Here is a 19,141-nt window from a genome sequence, read left to right as displayed (position 1 = left end):
CGTGGAAATATATCGTGACACGTGACAACAGAGTTCTGAACATGATTTATAAAAGAGTGCACCATTTACTTGGATTAACAGGAAACTCAGGCCAGATATGTTTAACAACGTTTAGTTGGTCAAAATTTGTTTTTTACTTGAAACAAATTGTACAATAATCTAATTATAAAAATTATGATGTCTGAGCCAATTTCACTTAAATGACAGGGCATTTAATTTAATCGATGGGCAATAGAAAACGCAATGACAATTTAGTGTAATCAAAATAAACCCATACAGTAAAATGTACATTACTTCAATTAAACACAATTTTTACCCGTCTCTCACACACGTACATGTATAATTCAAATGTCGAATATATTAATATGATTCCTCCCGCGTTCTTCTATTTTAATCCCGTACAGCAGGCTATAGAAGACCACGACAAAAGTGAACTGGCTTCCATCAGAGAATGCGACGTTTTTTAAATGGGATGTTGAATTTTAATTGACTTCTTAACTTATGTTGCTGGTAATAATTATTCATTCATTTTTTGAAAGACGTCTTTTGGCGAGGTTTACGTCGATTTCTCATTTTTAGACTATGAGACGGAGCAGTTTTTATCGCTGCCGCACCTGAACGTCGTGGAACGACCTTGGGGTGAAGCAGCTACGACGTCCACAGAGACGTTATGAATGAAATTCCAGCAGAAGGAAGAAGTCGTTATTATTATTATTCTGATCACAGCTTCTCTGATTCACAGACTAGGGACCTGATCATGAATATAGTGAACACTTCTGACGTCAGAGCTGAGATTTATCAGCAGACCCAATGGGGCAGAATATTAAGTGCAAGTCAGTGCCAGAAATCTGCCAACATTATTAGCAATGTTAACCAAGGAATAGCGCTGAATTCCAAGGACCCGGAGACCGAAAAAAAGACTTGATCCTGCGGCTTTAAACAAAGCGGAATCAGGAACTGGTAATTTTAGTGTTTTTACCCCCTAGTGTACCTTTGACAGACTACTAGTGTGTAAAATAAAACCTTGCAGCGCAGTATAACAGCGTTAGATACTGTATAGGCTACATAGTCTATGTGCTTTGGGAGAGGATACGCGCGGGCGCCTGATTTCCTAGTCTTTTTTCATATTGTACGTCTTAAAAGGATGCACCCTCGATGTACTTGGTGACCTTTGTTAGTCCTTTATTGCTGACGAAGGAGTGTAAGTGAAATATCTCTCTAGCATGCACACAAGAAATAGTTCTGCTTTTTATATCGGAAAGCGTGTTGAGGTTACTGTTCCAAAATACTGCAAGCAGTAGTAGCTAATGCTTATAATTAAAACCCTACGCGGTTTTTACCTTGAGTCTATAAATAGCTACTTTACAAATAGCGGATTTCATGTGGTTTTATTTTTTGCCTTGTGTCATGCTGGGCTGGTGCATCTAATTTTTATTGTTTTAATTAAGTTTTATGGGGTGTTTGCATTTGTGTTTTGAAATGCATAATATACATTAGGGTGGGTTTCTATGAGCATTATATAGGTGTTTCTAACGTTAAATTAAAATATAGTTAACTGTTCCCACTTCTGTATGGTTTATGATGTCTTCCCAATTTGTCTTTCGTAGCATAGTCGTTTTTTGTGATTATTTAAGGCGAGCATGTTAGCATACAGTATATGACGGAGGCTTCTTTCGTATAATAGGCAATGCGCTTAAAATATACTGTACGTAAGCATTTCTGATATTTTGTGTAAAGCAGAGCGAATACGGTGATTCTTTGATTCAAGTGTATGTTCGTTTGTATGCTCAGGGCGGGGTAGGTGTATGCTGTGGAGATATTTCCACCCCATTTGCCCCTGTTTTTTGTATTTTTCCGTTGCAATCTACATGCTGAATCTTCTCTCTCTCTCCTAACTCCCTCGTCTTCTTCCCCCGTTAGCTATGATTCACACTCTTGCCGCAGCTATGAGCAACCAACTTCCAAACACCTCTTCTCTTAATTCGCTGAACTGGAATTTTCAAGACGGTAGAAACTCATCGCTCGTCAGAGCCTCTGATCTGCGGCAACTGCCTGTTAGCCCGTGGGACATCGCACTGTGTGTCACTGGGACGCTCATATCTTGCGAAAATGCCATTGTAATTGCCATTCTTTTCTACACTCCTACCCTCCGAGCGCCTATGTTCATTCTCATAGGGAGCCTTGCCTTTGCAGATCTATTAGCGGGACTTGGCCTGATTCTGAATTTTGTTTTTATCTACATGCTGAACTCAGAATTTATTTCTCTCATCTCCGCCGGACTACTAATCGCTGCTTTTTCTGCGTCTGTGTGTAATATACTGGCTATAACCATTGACAGGTACCTGTCTTTATACAACGCACTGACCTACCACACGGAAAGGACGGTAACTTTCACCTACATGATGTTGGTTTTCATCTGGCTAGTCTGCATTAGTTTGGGATTGCTACCGTTGATGGGCTGGAACTGTTTGGACAACGAGTCGTCCTGCAGCGTACTTAGACCCGTGACCAAAAACAATGCCGCCGTCCTGGCAGTGACATTCCTGCTGATATTCGCTCTAATGATGCAGCTGTATCTCCAGATCTGCAAAATTGCCTTCAGACACGCACAGCAGATTGCAGTCCAGCATCAATTCATGGCCACATCCCACGCCTCCTCAACTACTAAGGGGGTGTCGACCTTGTCCATTATTCTGGGGACCTTCGCTTTGTGCTGGATCCCTTTCGCCATGTATGCCCTGGTGGCAGACTCAAGCTACCCCATGATTTACACCTATGCCACGGTCCTGCCTGCTACGTGCAACTCTGTAATTAATCCCATCATTTACGCCTTCAGAAACCCCGACATGCAGAAATCTCTCTGGCTGGCTTGCTGCGGTTGTGTTCCTTCTAATTTCTCCTTGAGACCAAGGACGTCAAGTGATGTATAGGTTCACATTTTTGTGTTCAACATCAAGATTTCATCAATAGTACCTTCCCCGAGGATATTCTTGTGCTCTGTGGTGCAAACTATGCATTGCCAAAAAAAGGTGAGATTCTCAAGAAATAACACGGTGTAAATTCAGTAAAATAAGCATACCATTACGATTGTACTTAAGGTAACAGGTCCATGGTTTTAAGGGAGCGTTATTAATGCGTTGGAAATACTGTAAATGAACATAAAAAATGCACTCTTGCCGATACAGTTATTAAGCTATTACAAAACTTAATTTCCCGACCGGGGGTTCCCTTCCGTTTCTGATAAGAATTTCGCAAAATCCAGGTGTATAGAATTAGAAACTGCACATATCCGTTCTGCTTAGGTGAGTGCACCTCGGGAGTTTCCATTAACGGAAATCATCCATTTGTGTGGCATTTTTCTGTCTCAGACATATATTACATATCGATAGTACAAAGTACACATTGGCACCATTGCCAGAATATTCGCCATTTTTATTTATTAATATTCAGGATGACAGGGTGACCTTTCAATTCAATCTGTGGTTTTTGTAATCCAAATATATATATATATGGCAAAACTGAAGATTTGAAAAAAATTAAAAAGATACGCAATCTAAGAGTTAGGTGAATCTGAAAGATGGATCAGGCGTCGATCTATTTATAAATGTGTCCCAGAATCTAACTATAGTTTAATACATATGATATATACATCAGTAATAGCTCCCATTGAACAAACGGAATATCTGACCTGCTGTTATTAATCGTTTATGCTTTTTGAACATTGTAAACAGTGTAAATACTGTTTATTCAAAGGTTGCAGAACTGTCTGATAAATGCATAACATGAGCTGTATTCCACTGTCCCATTCTGCGTAGTTATACAGTACACAGTACTTTTACTCGATTTCAGCACCATGGACAGCAACAAACTGATTTAAGGTTTTGAACTTGCTATTCCTGCCATTTAACTTTCTCTAAATGCGTATACACAAATCGCTTTTTTACACTTGATTGTCCTTGTTGACTGGCAAATTCTTTTTTTTTTTGTCAGTTCCCATACTTAGGCAGTGCCATGGTTTTGGAAGATTAATTCTTGGGTACTTGAAAGGCTTATGGCCAGCGACAAAATTTAATATTTTTTAAAACAAGAGATTAATGGAGCGACTGGCAATCAGTTCAATAAAACTAGACAAATGGCAGAGCTTTTCGTATCCCACTGATGTACAATTTTGACAATGCATTGAAAATTATATTTTCATTTAGTTAAGGTGTACTTTTCTTCAAAGGAGCTATAAGGTAATTAAAACAATGAAATACAATCTGTTTTCAATTGAATGCTGATTTTTGTATCTTTTCAAGATTGTTATGGAACCGCACTTCTGATAATGCCCAAATTGTGTTGATAAAATCAATATTAACTGCAGAAGCCATTAAATTCATATGAATATAGAATATATGAAGATATATGAAGATTGTGATATATAACTGCTTAACATTTCAAGTAAAGAGGTTCTTAGCATGCTGACCATTCAATTAATGTCACTGTTAGCCTGCAGCAGATGACTGCATAGATATTCTATTGGTTTTCATCAGTTTTACAAAATGTTTACATGTTTACATTGATAGTAATTATATATATATATTCTTGCAATGGAATGGACTGGAAGATGATTGTTGAGATCACTGAAGCTTCACTTGTTTCCTTTTCTGACATTTTGTGTTTCAGAATTTTCATTCATTGATTGTAAAGTAAGGTTGATGGGGATGTATTGTAAAGTACAATGATGCAGTTCTTCTGTTTTTTGAGAATCTAGTTCTGAAAGGCTAGAAGGCCTTCTAACTGTTGTTTTATTTTGTGCCCCAAAATGCTTTATCAAATTTCGCGATGGATGACATGATGACACAGTGGTTAGCATTACTGCTTTGCTGTGCTGTGTTCCTGAGTTTAATTCTGGACCTGCGGAGATATCTGTATAGAGTTTCCATACAGATTTACTGTATGGTTCTGTGCATGTTTGTGTGGGTTTCCACTGAGTGCCCCCCACATTTCAAAGACATACAGACAGGCTAACTGGTTTCTGGGAAAATTGGCCCTGGTATGAGTCTGTGCATGTTTGTCTGTGTGTGCTGGATTGGACATGTAGTTCAGCTGCCTTGCTCCTGTCAATTGCTAGGAGAGGATCTGGCTCGTGTATTGGATAAAGCAGTTAGAAAATAGAGAGGCGTACAGTAAATCTTTTGAATGAAGTTTTTTTTAAAGAAACCAGTGAAACAAACTGTACTGTTATCACTGGAAATACAAGTGATATGACATCAGACTAAATCTATATCAGTAGTTGTTCATCAGTTTTACTGCAAGAATATATGCAGCTTCTCCATAGGATATATGGAGTGCTTATTTGAAAATAAGTGCTGTATTTTACTGAGGTTTATAAAAACTCCAAAATTAAAGAAAAAAACCTCCAAATGTAAGTGTTTTGGAAACTAACAGATGTCTTTCAGTGCATTTTGTAACAAATCAAGGACTTCGTTAAAGTGTGTCTTATAATCCTGCACTTAATAAAAAGCACTACTGATGTCAAGAATGTGATTTTTATATCCTAGTAATCAGGGAGCCAAGCTTTGGTTACAGTTATATGGTCATCTAGTTTTCATTATACCTTAATTATGAATTTTGTTTTCTTTAATTATTGATATATTTACAGAGGTTTTTCTCCCTTTGCCCATATGTAAACCAGGAAAGTATTTGAAGAGACATAGGAAATGTACTCTGCTACAGTTCTTTATGACCAAAGGCATAACATGAAATTGAATGATCAGCATGTGGATTTTCTCTCTGCACTTTTATGTAAATAATTTGTGTTGATTTCTTTATGTACATAAATTGATGAGGACTCTACAATTGACATATTATACAAAAACATCTCAACCTTACATTATATTCTTCTTCTTCTGCAGCTGAGATACATAAGGACTTTGGTCCTGTTATTTTGTTTATTTTTCTTGTTTTGGTGTTTGGTTTCCAAGGCTACCATAAATAGTCAAGATAATCCTAAAATAAATACTAAAACAATGCTGTTACCAAAAACTTGACTCCTGTGAAAATGGCGCATATGAGCTAATGTAAAATAAATAATTTAATAGTTTTGTATTTTGGAAACTTTTTAAAGTCATCTTTTTTGTATTTTGAGCAGCAAATCAAATTAATATTATGCAAACAATTGGGTCACATGAAGTCTCTTCTCTATTGTTTAGTGAATCACCACCTCAGTTTTGACAAAGAATCTGTTGAGATTTTGGCCTTACCTAAGCATGACTGCAATAATGTGTGATGTGTTTTTGTGCTGTTCATTAATATTACTTAAGAGCTAAAATGAAATTTGTCTTCACTTGAGGCCTTAGGCTGCTTTCAACATATGCCTAAATTATCTTAAATATATATATATATTCTGAAGTCAAGCTCTCTGTTCTTAAAAAATGTTGACAGCTGCAATGAAAAAATAAAATGTGATCCTTTCAAATAATGCTGATAGGAGATAAATTCACAATAGAAACAAAGCTACATAGGGTAGACTAGTGCAGATATGTGATTTATTTTTATTTTACGCCTTGTAGGCTGAATTAATTGAACAGTGTTCTAGTGTATGTGCAACAGTACCTGCCAAGCACATTTGAGTGACTGACCTAAAGTGATGTCCTTGTGGATACTGTATGTGTATGTTTGTTGTCTAATGATGCACTTTTAGGTATGCATTCTACAGCATAAATCAACCTTAAGAAATCATGCATAAACAATTGGCACATCTAAGGAACATGTTGCATTTCATTAAGTCAGTGTAATTTTCTCAGGTTTTAACTGCAGTAACAAAGTGAGTTTCTCAGATTTAAACTGGTGAAAATAAAACTGCATCATTTATTCGGTTTATTACTTTCATAGTACGGTCAGTAAAAAGAGACCCACAAGACATTTTGTACCTGAGCTCACTTATCTAATAAAATTAATTATTCACTTTCTATCCAGGTTAAGCAACTTGTGATGTAAAAAGACTTGTAATTCCTGCTGCAATGCAGTTCACATGAGAATTATAACAATCTGTGGGCTCTGAAACAATTTCTCATTTACTACAAAAGAACTACTGAACTTGTATCCCCTCTAATTCACTCCATTGAAACATTTGGTAAAGTAATGGTACAGATTACGCTATGTGTATTGGCAAACCCTGCTTTATGATGTGGTATTCTTAGCACATTACACTACTGTGTACCAAACAAACAGTCTGACTGCATTCATATCTGAAGGCTTTTAATCAGTGGAGTGTTTCAAAAATACCATCTCTATGACCTCATAGTTTAAAGCACACTGTATATAATGATAATGGCAAAATACAATGTTTTAATTCATTTCATTAAGGAAACAAATGATGACAAGTTAAACTTGTTTGACTTAATTTCATTATCCATTTAAGCTATACAAATTGAACACACACATACACAGTATAAAGTATATATACTGTACATTTCCCAAAGCGTTTGTTTCTGTAAGCACAGTGGAAATTTTCTAATTGAAAAAGCCTTCGTAAAATCATAGGTAAAACCACTTCTTCTAAAAATGAAATTCTAAAGAACAAAAGAAAAATAGCTGAATTGTTTTTTGGGTCTCTTCTACTTGCCCGTTCCTATCGCTCCAATACAGCAGCTCACTTGTATCCCGAGAAATGAAAGGTGTTTCAGTAATATGAAACTTGCCAGCTGTAGAAAGGTGTTAATTCAAGGGTTTAAGCAACTAAAATTTCAGGCCTACAAAATTGGGGAGGGCAACATCTTGAACAGTTGTTAAACAAGATTGTCTCACCAGTATTGTTCATTTTTTTAGAACAAAATTGAGATTGGTTTGATTTCCAACAATGGCTGCTTGAATGTGTTTTATTTTTGTAAAATTGTACAAGAACTGTGACCTAATGTCTTACATTAAGGTTCAAATGTAGGAAAAGATGTGTGTGGTCTGCTTCAGTCATTTGTCTCTGTTCCCTTGAAAGCAACACACGAAAAATATTAATGTTCTATTGCCAATGTGTATTGTGTTGTAATTAATTAGATAATGCTATAGGGTGCATCAATTTTCCATTCCAGGGACTGGGTTTGTTTTCTTATGCAATCCTGTAAAATACGAAATCTATATTTTTGTATCAACCACAATGATCTGAGTTACTGTGTTTTTTTCTGTGTTATTTATTTTAAATCTGTCAAGACATTTTCTTCAATAACTGATGGAGTATTTCAAGTGCCATTTTTAAGTGTATTGTTTATGTAATTTGTGATTGATTGCACTTGAGAGTTTAAAGTCATTGTGCCACTTTTCAACTAAATGAAACAGCTAAATGGACATCTGTTCTGAAAGATCAATTGGGTACAGTATGTGGAAGGATTCAGTATTTTATCCCCTCTGTCTACTGTGCAGAAAAAGGTGGTGGATTCAATTTTGGCAAGCTGCATATTGTAACCAGTAAATTCTTAATTAGAAAGCTTCCTTATTCATAACTTTGGAAGCCATGGTTTTCTCTATTTGATTAATTTCGTATTTAAAGAGCTGGTTTGTACACTATATTATAGACATAATGTACTGTAGATATTTACAAAGCAATTCCCAGTAGTTGTTAACACTTATGCTTCCATTTGCCATGCTAGGTATGCTGGAAAATAAAGTCCAGAACACATTTTTGAATTTTTCTTTTTTGCTGGTGGAAATGGCTTCATGTTGAAGTCCCCCAACCAGAAGGAAAGCATTTGCTGTAGTATCACATCCGGTAACAATTCCTTTTAGTCAAGTATTGACCATCCCTGTAGTTGCTACTGTGTACTGTGTGTTCATACGCATTGTAAATAACTACAGAAAATGTACAATAAAAGTTGGCTTATATCAGGCTGACCTGCAAGTCATCTCAGAGGCACCCAGTGTAAGTCCATGGTCAATTCAAGCCTTTTACTTGTACTGCTAATCTCACTAGCTTGGACACCTTGCATCGCAGAGAGCCCTGTGCCATTGCTCTTTACTCCCATTCGCAACTACAGTTCACCCTCAGTTTAATGGACTACCAGGTAGAAGGGAATGTCCATTCACCATATTGGTGAATGTCCATTAAATCATGAATGACATTTTTTCAGTCCAAAAACACACTGTTTAAACAGTATAAGCTTTCAGGATCTTTTGACTAATTATTTGCAAAAAACACAATGAAAATTGTTTCTGTGCCTCGTATCATAAATATACAAGCTCTGTATTTCATGTATCATAAATACACTGTATAAAATGTGCTAAGGCATATGGAACATAAATAACACCCATTGTAAACCATTGACCTACCCGTAGAGGAGTCCATTGATATTCCTGAATTTTAAAACAACAGAATGTGTTGTTTATTTTTATTTTGTTTTATTATTTGTGCGTTTTATTGTACATGTTGGAAAAGTCCTGTATTTCTGATTTTACAGACACAATTCTCTGTTAGCAGATTTTGTCCATTAAATCTGAAGTCCATCAAGCCGAGGGTTTACTACTGTATGTTGAAGTTACAGCCTATACATTAGACACACATAATGTAAATGAGGTTGTGCCTTTTGTCTTACATAAAGCCACAATATGCTCAGAAATCAGCAAATTTTCAACGAAATCCATTTTGGCACAGAGGGTGAGTGTGTCCCTGAATGTGGGTTCACTGCTGGAGGGGTTGAGGACAGGCTTCCTGTACCTATTTGTGATTTAGTTCTGGTGATTGGATAGACTATGACATGGCTGACCACTAAAGTTATTGTCTGTTTCCAGTGTACCCAATCTCCGTATGAATATGCTGTGTATCAAAACAGAAATAATGTATAACATTTTCCCAAGGCTTAATATAAATAAAATAAAACTTTCAGACATTATAAAATGCCATGGGGTGATGCCACACAAGCCAGCATTTAAACAGAAAATGTTTAATGATTTCCATTTTTGTATCTTTGATTGCAAGTGATTTCCTTTGAGAGAATATTCAAGACATCCCTTCATAATTGGTGGTTATAGAGTCTGCAGTCTTCCATTTTGCCATTGTGCTTTTTTGTAGAAAAAGAAGAGGATGTTTTTTTTTTTCCGCAAATAGCCCGTTCTACTGGAAGTTTGCTGAGAATAAATGTAAATATTCTAAAAACAAATAAATATTATTAATTAAAATTCCCTCATTTGCCAAATAACACTGAACTTTCAATCTTTTTCCCTGGTAAACAATATGCTATTTATTACTGGATTGAGTAATACGGTAGTTGTTGTTGGTTTTAGATTGAATCCATCCCAAGAGTAAAATACCTTTTCAGCAATGGCATTATGATACAGTACATTATCTTAAAAACATTGGTCACTGAGATTAATTATTGTAACAATGTGACCTTTTTCTACAATTCATCGAAATATGTGCCCCCTGCCCTTATTAACAAGACTTTTTCCTCTCTAAGACTACATTTCTTTACAGGGCTTGTTTTGTTTTCACTTTGTCGTAATTTTGTTTTCCAAAATGCATCACGTATCTTCTCGTCTTTCACAAGAAAATACCAGCATTGTTCAGTGATCTTTTAGTTTTATTTTTTAATGTTAAACCATTGGGTTGGGCTTTATTTCTAAAGCGTGGTGCTATATAATTTAAATTTTAAAACAGATATAGTCTGGTGTAATTCCTTCTTTATTTCTTAATTGAAAGCAACAAATAGAAAAGAAATAGGAAAGTGGCATGGTCTTTTGCACTGATTCCTTACAGCTCCCGAAAGGACAATGACTCCTTCTGTATCAAAGACAGCTGGACAGGTTTATTGGTGTGCTTCTAAAGTATGTATGAGCCCTGAAATGGATCATTGTCCGTGGTGTTGTTTCACCTTAAACCTTATGATTCTTGAGTATGATTTATACCCCACCTGGAATTAGCAACTTTCTGATAATTGATAAATAAATAACATCCTGAAAATGCTTGAGCTTAATTTTGGATGAAAGTCATTCTTTCATAGGATAGGTTGTGAACAAAATAGTCCAGTATTTTTCAATGTACTGTAGTCAGTTTTAACTGATGCTATGGCTACTTACAAAATAATGCCATTTTACTTTTACTTTTTTGTACCATGGAAATTCTTTCTGATGACAAGTACAAATGCACTTTACAAAAAAAGGGACATGCTACTTCTTGCACTGTAAGTGTTGAATGTATTCCTTGCGGAAAATAATTTATTTTTATTACTGTGGATAGAAAAAGATGAAAACTGTCAACACAGAAATAAAAGCAGTTGAAAGAAAATGTGTCCTCTTTTTTTACACGATGCATGAATGTGACTCAATAAGAAATGTTAATGTTGGCACTATGGTCCCTTTTTGATTGAAGGATCTTTTTAGTCAGTGGTGTGTAATGGATGGAGGTTGGTCAGTAAGTCAATAGAACATGGTACATAAATGTAACCACATGGTGTCACAAAACTCCCATTAATGGCCTCAAGTGACTTTGAAAGAGAAAAGCAAGCCTTCAGATTTTGAGAAAGAGAATTATCCTTCTTAGGACCTACATCCCGTGCCACTTGCAGCTTCAGAGACATGGGTCATTTACACAGGTACTGTACATTGTCATAAAACTGCTTCACTGCTTCTTATCTCCTCTAGATTAATTCCATGATTACACTCCCTCAGTTAAATTCGAATGACCTCTTCGCTGCTTTCAAGGACAATGGAACTGTCCCCTGCAAACAGTTGTCATACAGCCAAGAACAGAAACTGAGAAGTATTTGAAATTATTCAGTAAGCCATGATCTGAATTACTGTGATTACTTTGACACCTTGTTATCTGAACTGACACCAGAATCAAAGCAGCTTTTAATATTACTGGGGGAGGGGGAGGAGACTTTGTAGAGCTGTAAACCTACAGTAGTTTATGACCTGTCATATCCCAAGGAACAGAGACTAAACCTCTATAATAATAATAATAATAATAATAATAATAATAATAATAATAATAATAATAATAATAATAATAACAACAAAAGTAAAGTTATAAATCTTTGTAACTTTTTTTAAAATTGTTTTTGCTTTGGCAACACATTAATATATCAGTCGTATGAAATTTGAATTGATAAGTGTATACAAGTCTGCTTTAAGAAACATTAAAACGATATTACATTATATTTAATGTAAAGCAAGACGACTCTGCGATACAGCAATACTCTTCTTAAGAGAAGGTTTGATCTTTGGCCAGCTCTCAAAATTGAATGAGAAGGGCTGTCAATGAGAAGACTTTCTTGCACTGCTGGAAACAGTGTGACTCAGACGCAACCGTGCTCCGTATAATGCAAGGTGGCACTTTAAAGTCCATCATCTTCAAAACAAGTATGTATTGAAAATAAAGCTTCTAAATCTTTGCCGCTGGCTCTTTCATTAAGAGGATGCATTCTATAGTGACTCAGATTAATGGTCGTACTTAACTGAGTCATTGCAGTTACAGCAATAAATTCATTTAATGTGCAGAATGTTCAAGACTGTTACCTCCCTCAGAACACGTTGAATAGAAATATCCAGCTTTATGCAAGTCACATTTTGAAAAAAGCTTTTATTTTGAAACCATGAGAGATGTAAATGATAGAATGTAAATGGATATGAATCAGATGATGGATTAACAAAAGTGACTTCTGCCCAGTCTAAACCATTTACTCTGTTTGTGCAGGATACGTATGTGGTTTCTAAAGTTTTTTAGCTGTTTTTATTGGGAGAGAGGTTTGTCACATATAACCACCGTGCCATCCCCCAAATTAAATAAAATAACATAATATAATAATAAAAAAACGTTACATGCATAGAACAGCATTTGGTATATCTGTGCTGTTCTGTACTATGTGAAATTTCCATCTGTGAAATGTATTTAAGGTTGTTTTAAGGCTAACATGACTCAGTCATGATGCATTCACATTTAAACCTCCTTAGTTATGAGACAGAAAAGCTGATGACTCAGTTTTATCTAGTTTTCTAAAGCATTATCTTTAGGATAACCTGAGCAGGAGCACAAAAAAGGTCTGGTATACAATTAAGATAATAGCAGTATTTTCTTTTCAAGTGTGATGACACTTGAGGAAACGCACATAAAAAAAGGTTAAGTATCACAAAATAATATTCAATTGTTTAAGCTATATGCTTTCAGATTCAGTTACATTATCCAACAATCTTAATGCATTCTCCTTAGAGACTAGCTTTCAGTGTTAATTCCACAAGTTACTGCCAAGGCAATACCCTTTTATTTAAGTATTTAAGTTGTGTAGGAAAGCCTCAACAGACCTGTGGGTTGACCTTTCACAAAACTGTGAACTGAGATGAGTTACAGAATTGCCATGTAAAAAGATTCCTCTGTATTTAAAATGGTCCTTCAGCTTGAAAACAATGACTTTGGAATTTTAGACAAAGCCTCCCAAATATCCACTGTAAGAGTATATTTTTAGAACACTCTTGACAGCAGTCTCAAACATGGTTTACAATGCTCTCAACAAGCTACTATGACATTCTGAGATATTTTTAATTCTTCAGCAGTGCACTGTTTGTCTATTAATAACTGGTCCCTTTATGGGAAATAGTGAACAAATAAGAATGTTAGGCTTTCTAATTAGAATTCAATTAGATTATGTTATCACTATCGTTTATGGTAATATTTGGAATTCATGTTAATAATATTAACGCATTACAATGTTGTTGCTAAATAAAAACGCAGTCTAAAGAAAAATATGTTCCTGATTCAGGTCAATGAATCATAGTAATCATCATTAAAATTAAAAGAGAACAAAAAGAAAACTAAAAGAACATACCTTATGATTTACAAAATGAAAAATGTTGGAGTTCATATCCAGCACTGGAATAGTATGTCCACAGTACTTCTAAAAGGACTCCAGATATACTGTATACATTTTCCATTCTTGTTGTTTTGATGACCATCAAAAACTTAGAACTGGGAGGAAACTATGCAGTTCACCCCACCCATTTTGTAGTTAATATTTCATCCCTTCATATTCTGAAAGAAGTAAGGGTCCTGGTTTCACCAGCATGTCTGGGTGGATTCTTACATACTCCCACAACCCTTAAAGAAGAGCTTCCGGTTCTCAGTTGGACTGAATATGTACTTCCACACAGTTTCCACTTGTGTCATATGGTTCGTAATTCTGTTAGATCCTGAAGAAGTTCAGTTATCCACTGTCAAGTGGACTACAACCTGTTTATGTGTGACATTCCCTGAAGCCCGAGGATATATAGTTGCTCTTGTCTAAAACAATTTTCTATGATGTGATTACCTGAATTGTACACAATGTTCTAAATAAGGCCTTACTCGTGTTTTATACACTTTAACATAACATCCCTAGATTTAAATTTAATGTTTTTCACTCTATATCCTAAAAATCTGTTTACTAATTTTGTTTCCCAACATTTTATAGGAGATGTACTGAAAATAATGTATCAGTACAGTATCAACACCTACAGTAAGTCTTTTTCATAAGCAGACTCTTTTGTCTCAGTGTTTTCTAATTGGTAATTATATTTTATATTTTTGCTACCTGATTGCAAAATCCTCCAGTTGTCTCCATTAAACACCGTCTGCCAGGCGCTTCCTCAGTCCTTGCCCAGATTTTTATCTAAATGCTTTTGAATTTTAATTGCTGATGCATTCAAATTTTATTTGCTCCTTCTACAGTCTTTGCTTATCGTACTTTGCTAGCAACTGCAATTTTGAGACATTTCCAAAATATATTGGTAATGTATATAGGTCATTGATGCATTAGTAAGAACAATGTTCGTAGGAAACATCCCTGTGGTACTCCACCAACTACATCGCCCGAATTTGAAAAAATAAAAACTTTATCTTTACCTATTAAGTATATTGTTTCTTTTTCCTAATAACCAGTTAAAAGTGTAGGGACCTACAGAAGAGAGAACTGTGAATGATCAAATACCACAGAAACAACAGCTGGGTCAGGGATAGAGCTGAGTGATAGTCATGACAAGCTGACAGGGTGGGCCTTTCTTCATGTAACAGCACACAACAGAGCAAGATGCATTTTTAAATATCCCTTTAAAAATGTACTGTACATGTATCTGTGATATACAGTAATTTAAATGAACAAGTATAACATGAACATAGCCTACACAATGTTCATACAAAAGCATATGTTGATATGGAGCCTATCAGCGAAAGTCACCTCTAAAATATGAATTAATGTACAACACTGAAGAAAAATAAAAGCTTACAGAAAGGACAAATTCTGAAGCAACAAATGATTTTCAGGAGGAATGAGGCAGGCTGGGAAGTTGTAGTAGCCATTTTTCTCCATTTTATCTCCTGGGCCACTAAATACTATGTCTTAGTTACCTGGAAGATATATGCCTCTTCTCAGATTCTGTGCATAGACAATGACAAGTAAATTATTCTGCAGATGCTATGGTAGTCTGGCAAGTCCTTGTGTCCATGAAAGCTGAGAAAAACAAACGAATGTTGGTTCCTTTGAATTGTTACACACAAAAAAAATCTAAACAAATGTTTTTTCACAAACAGAACTCACAAATATTCCCTTTATCGACATAAAGAAAACTTGAAAAACAAAAATACCAATTCTCCCATTACTTTGAAAAATGATGTCATTGGAATAACCGTGCATCTGTACAATGTGTTCCAAGGCTTTTGTGAACTTGCCAACCTTCTGAGTACGATTTAACTATGAGAATGTCTAAAAATGGCCTGCAAGGAGGAAATTGTAAGATCAGTGACATCTGTCATTGCTCTGCAATGCTGAATCAGCTATATATAGATTTTTCCAAATGCAGAAAATAACAAACAGTAAGCTTTAATTACAATGGGGATCTTCATCTTCTAAATTGCCATGATAATTAACTTGTATTTTCAATGTAACTTCTTGATGCTAACTGTCCTAGTTTACAAATACATAAAAATGTATCACATGCGTTCATCTTATAATGTTTAAATAAAGACAGATTGTTTTGTGTTTGTTTAAATATAGTTTATTAGGTATACATGCACATCTGCCTACATTTATGCTCCATGTGATACATATACTGTACGTTTCTTATCTAGATATCCAAAGTTACTTACGAGCAGTCTTACCAAAGTCTATACAACAGTTTGTTTAAAAAGACATGAAGAGCTCTTATCAACTGCAGGCTGTACTAACAGTTTTTCATAAAGTTATGTTAGAAAGTTGCAGTGTCCCTTTTGTTTTGCTAGGCAAAAATGCTGTTCAGATGTTTAACATGAAAATAAAGTTTAGTACATAAAATCTGTGCATACATAGCAACTGTCACCTTAACAAGTCCTTTTACCTGTCTGATCTGTTTAGTATTATCATAAAAGTTATCATGTACTTGCTTCCGTTATACCATGCCACAATATATTTCCATGTAGCAGTTCAAAAATGTTTATTTAACAGTTTATTAGAAAGCACCAAATGAAATGTCCATAGGTAAACAGCTTTCAGTGCTCATTAATGTGACGGGTGCTTGGTGTGATGGGTTTTGGAGATACTAACATTCTCTTAATAAAAAAGGAAAAAATATAGCACACCACAAAGAAACTGGTGAAAAATTATCATGAAACAGGCCAACTGTTAATTGTGTAGCTCCCTTGATAAACGTACTTTTCTCAACCTCAAATTACTTAAAAGCCAAATAAGGCATCAATATTTCAACAAAGTATTTACACAAAAAAGGGACACTGCATCTCTGATTACACAACACTGTGGGAATTACATTTGCTTTGAGTGTAACAATACAAGCAAATACAATGACTTTTCACTGTCCTAAGTGTACAGTACATATACTCTCTGAATTGCTTTATATGCAAACTTCTAAATTTATATATATGTTTATTTCTTTTAAAACAAACCTATCAATTATTCTGTACACACTGCACGCCCTCCATAACACTGATATTGGTATCCATAACGGTGATATTGATCCTGATCTTATTTGCTTAGTAAGTAAAAATACTACAAGGCAATGTTAAATAGTTAGAGGAGATACATTTTACAGTAGGGAACCACAGAAATTAGAATGATGCAAGCAAGAGACACTTTTGTTCCAAGGAACAGAGAGAATGTTTCTATATACAATAGGAAAGAGGAAGCTTTATGGCAATAGACTGTTCACTATGCCAAGCCTATACTGTCACTTTATTGAGACCATAATGGCAACATGTACTGTACAGATGGAAAGAGTATCCTGCCTTTCTGGTGACAATGATTTTCAGACAGGATCAAACGTTTTTTCCTAAGGACAGCCAAAATTGTTCTAAAAAAGTTCTTAAGGGCTAATGCATAGGAATTGAGTTCTCTTTGCACAGATTCACGTTAAACAGTCTGCCAAGACTAACTTTGGGCCTTAAGTAGGAGTGACGTCAAGAGCCTTTAATACTTTAGACCACTGAATTTTGACACCTTTATTTCAGTAGGATCACACTTTGTAAACTTTAAAAGAAGAATTGAGCAAGTCTGCTCTTAGTACTTTAGTATGGGGATAGATTTGTAAATATTGCCATCAATCACTTCTTCAGTGGTAGTGTACCTTAAATCACCCTCTGGTGCATTATCAGGGCCGAATTCCTACATCCTTAAGATATTAATGAAAGTTCTTCCATTTTCCTTTATGTAAGGGAGAAACTTTGGATGTGACCCCTGGGCATCGACCGGACCACTGTTCTAACTTTTAATCATCATTGTCATTTTTATATAGGAGCCACAGAAATATGAGAAAAAACTTTCATTAAAATGCGTCAAATGACTTGTTTGAAGATAGAAAAGCTTGCAGTATGAATTCATTGATGGGTCTCTTCATATCATTTTGATTGACTTACTCCTTTTCACTCTTACTGTTAAAGATGCAATTAAGACTGCAAGCAGCGGAACATATTGGTTTTGTAGGTGATATCTCTAGACTTTTTTAATGGATGCATAGCTTTGCTTTCTGAGCTCCTGCTGTTTCCTCTTAAAGCCCTTTCACTGGATCAGTTCTCTATACAGGCAAGCTGAAGCCAGCTTCAGGTTTTATATAATATTTATTACCAAGGTTAAATGGGAGAAAAACACATTCTTTGACGTGCTGTAGTGTTTTACAAATTTTAGGTTAAGTAAATTTGGAAAAAGATACCTTTTAACACCTACTTCTATCACATATGGAAAATATAATATTAAAATATATGGTTTTGAATGCTCTGCAACCAACATAACTCATTTACCTTTTCATTCATGAATTGTCAAACTTAACTCACTACATGATACAGCTCCCAAAGTTTTGGTAAATTATGTTTATTTTATGCTACTCTTTTTTAAAAGAGTAAACTTTAACATGTGGCTTACTAAGCACATATTTGTTTTATTCAAGACTAGAAAATGCACGTTTTACATTTTCAAAAGGTTCTGTTAGAATCTGTTAGGTCTTTACATGTCTTTTCAATGGAAATCTCTTATTGCCTGATTATTTTGTGCAGGTGTGATTTGTATTTGAGAATGCATGTCGAAGTTTTAAATGCTGAAAAGTAAATTTCTCTGGCTGTGCAGTGTGGTGTAGGTCATTTAGGAATATTTAATGCATTTGTACAAATTTTCTGAGTTTTTGTGCTGAACTGTAAATGGAGCCTGAATACCAAACTGTGTAAAATCATCTAGTAAACTGTGCATGACCACAAATCAGGCATCCTCAATTCCAGCACTTTGTCACTTCAATATTGTGTTGCTGTGAGGTAGATGTGGGGTTTCTTACTATAACTGTCTCTTTTCAGGCTACCAGTGGTAATGACTTGCTATTGGTTGTTTTAACCATCAAAAATTCAAATGTTTCCTTTTTCCTGCACTCCACCCCCACCCCCACAAACTAATATTGTATACACTTGTCTTTTCCAAGAGCTAAGAAAATTAAGGGTTTCATATGGTTCTGAACCACAAACCCCCACCAAACATGGAGGAGCCTATTAATTTTGAAATTGATAAGAATAGATCATAGGACACTACATGGCCTTAAAAGCTATTTACTCCATTTATTTTCATTCTGTGTGGTCTCTGACCTGTCTATACAAGAAATCTAAGATCCCTTATAATCAGAAGATAATCTTATAATCTCTATTATTTTTTGGGAGAAGTCTTTTAAATAAATGTGTACTCCAGAT

The 19,141-nt window shown here is 35.2% G+C and overlaps 1 protein-coding gene across 1 annotated transcript; it reads left to right on the top strand.

Annotated features, from left to right (window-relative positions):
• The first annotated feature begins 853 nt into the window (after positions 1–853).
• gpr185a (G protein-coupled receptor 185 a) lies at positions 854–4,379 on the top strand. The gene is made up of 2 exons (XM_015351106.2): positions 854–960; positions 1,921–4,379. The coding sequence occupies exon 2, from the start codon at positions 1,923–1,925 to the stop codon at positions 2,928–2,930; it is 1,008 nt and encodes a 335-aa protein (XP_015206592.1). The 5' UTR covers positions 854–960; positions 1,921–1,922; the 3' UTR covers positions 2,931–4,379.
• The last annotated feature ends 14,762 nt before the right edge of the window (positions 4,380–19,141 follow it).

Source organism: Lepisosteus oculatus, chromosome 8, assembly GCF_040954835.1.
Source record: "Lepisosteus oculatus isolate fLepOcu1 chromosome 8, fLepOcu1.hap2, whole genome shotgun sequence".
Classification (NCBI taxonomy): Eukaryota; Metazoa; Chordata; class Actinopteri; order Semionotiformes; family Lepisosteidae; genus Lepisosteus; species Lepisosteus oculatus.
The sequence above is the reverse complement of the archived record's forward strand: the minus strand, read 5'-3'. Positions and strand labels throughout refer to the sequence as shown.

Excerpts from the sequence above, each read along its gene's own strand:
- gpr185a (XM_015351106.2), top strand. The coding sequence starts at position 1,923 with ATGATTCACACTCTTGCCGCAGCTATGAGCAACCAACTTCCAAACACC.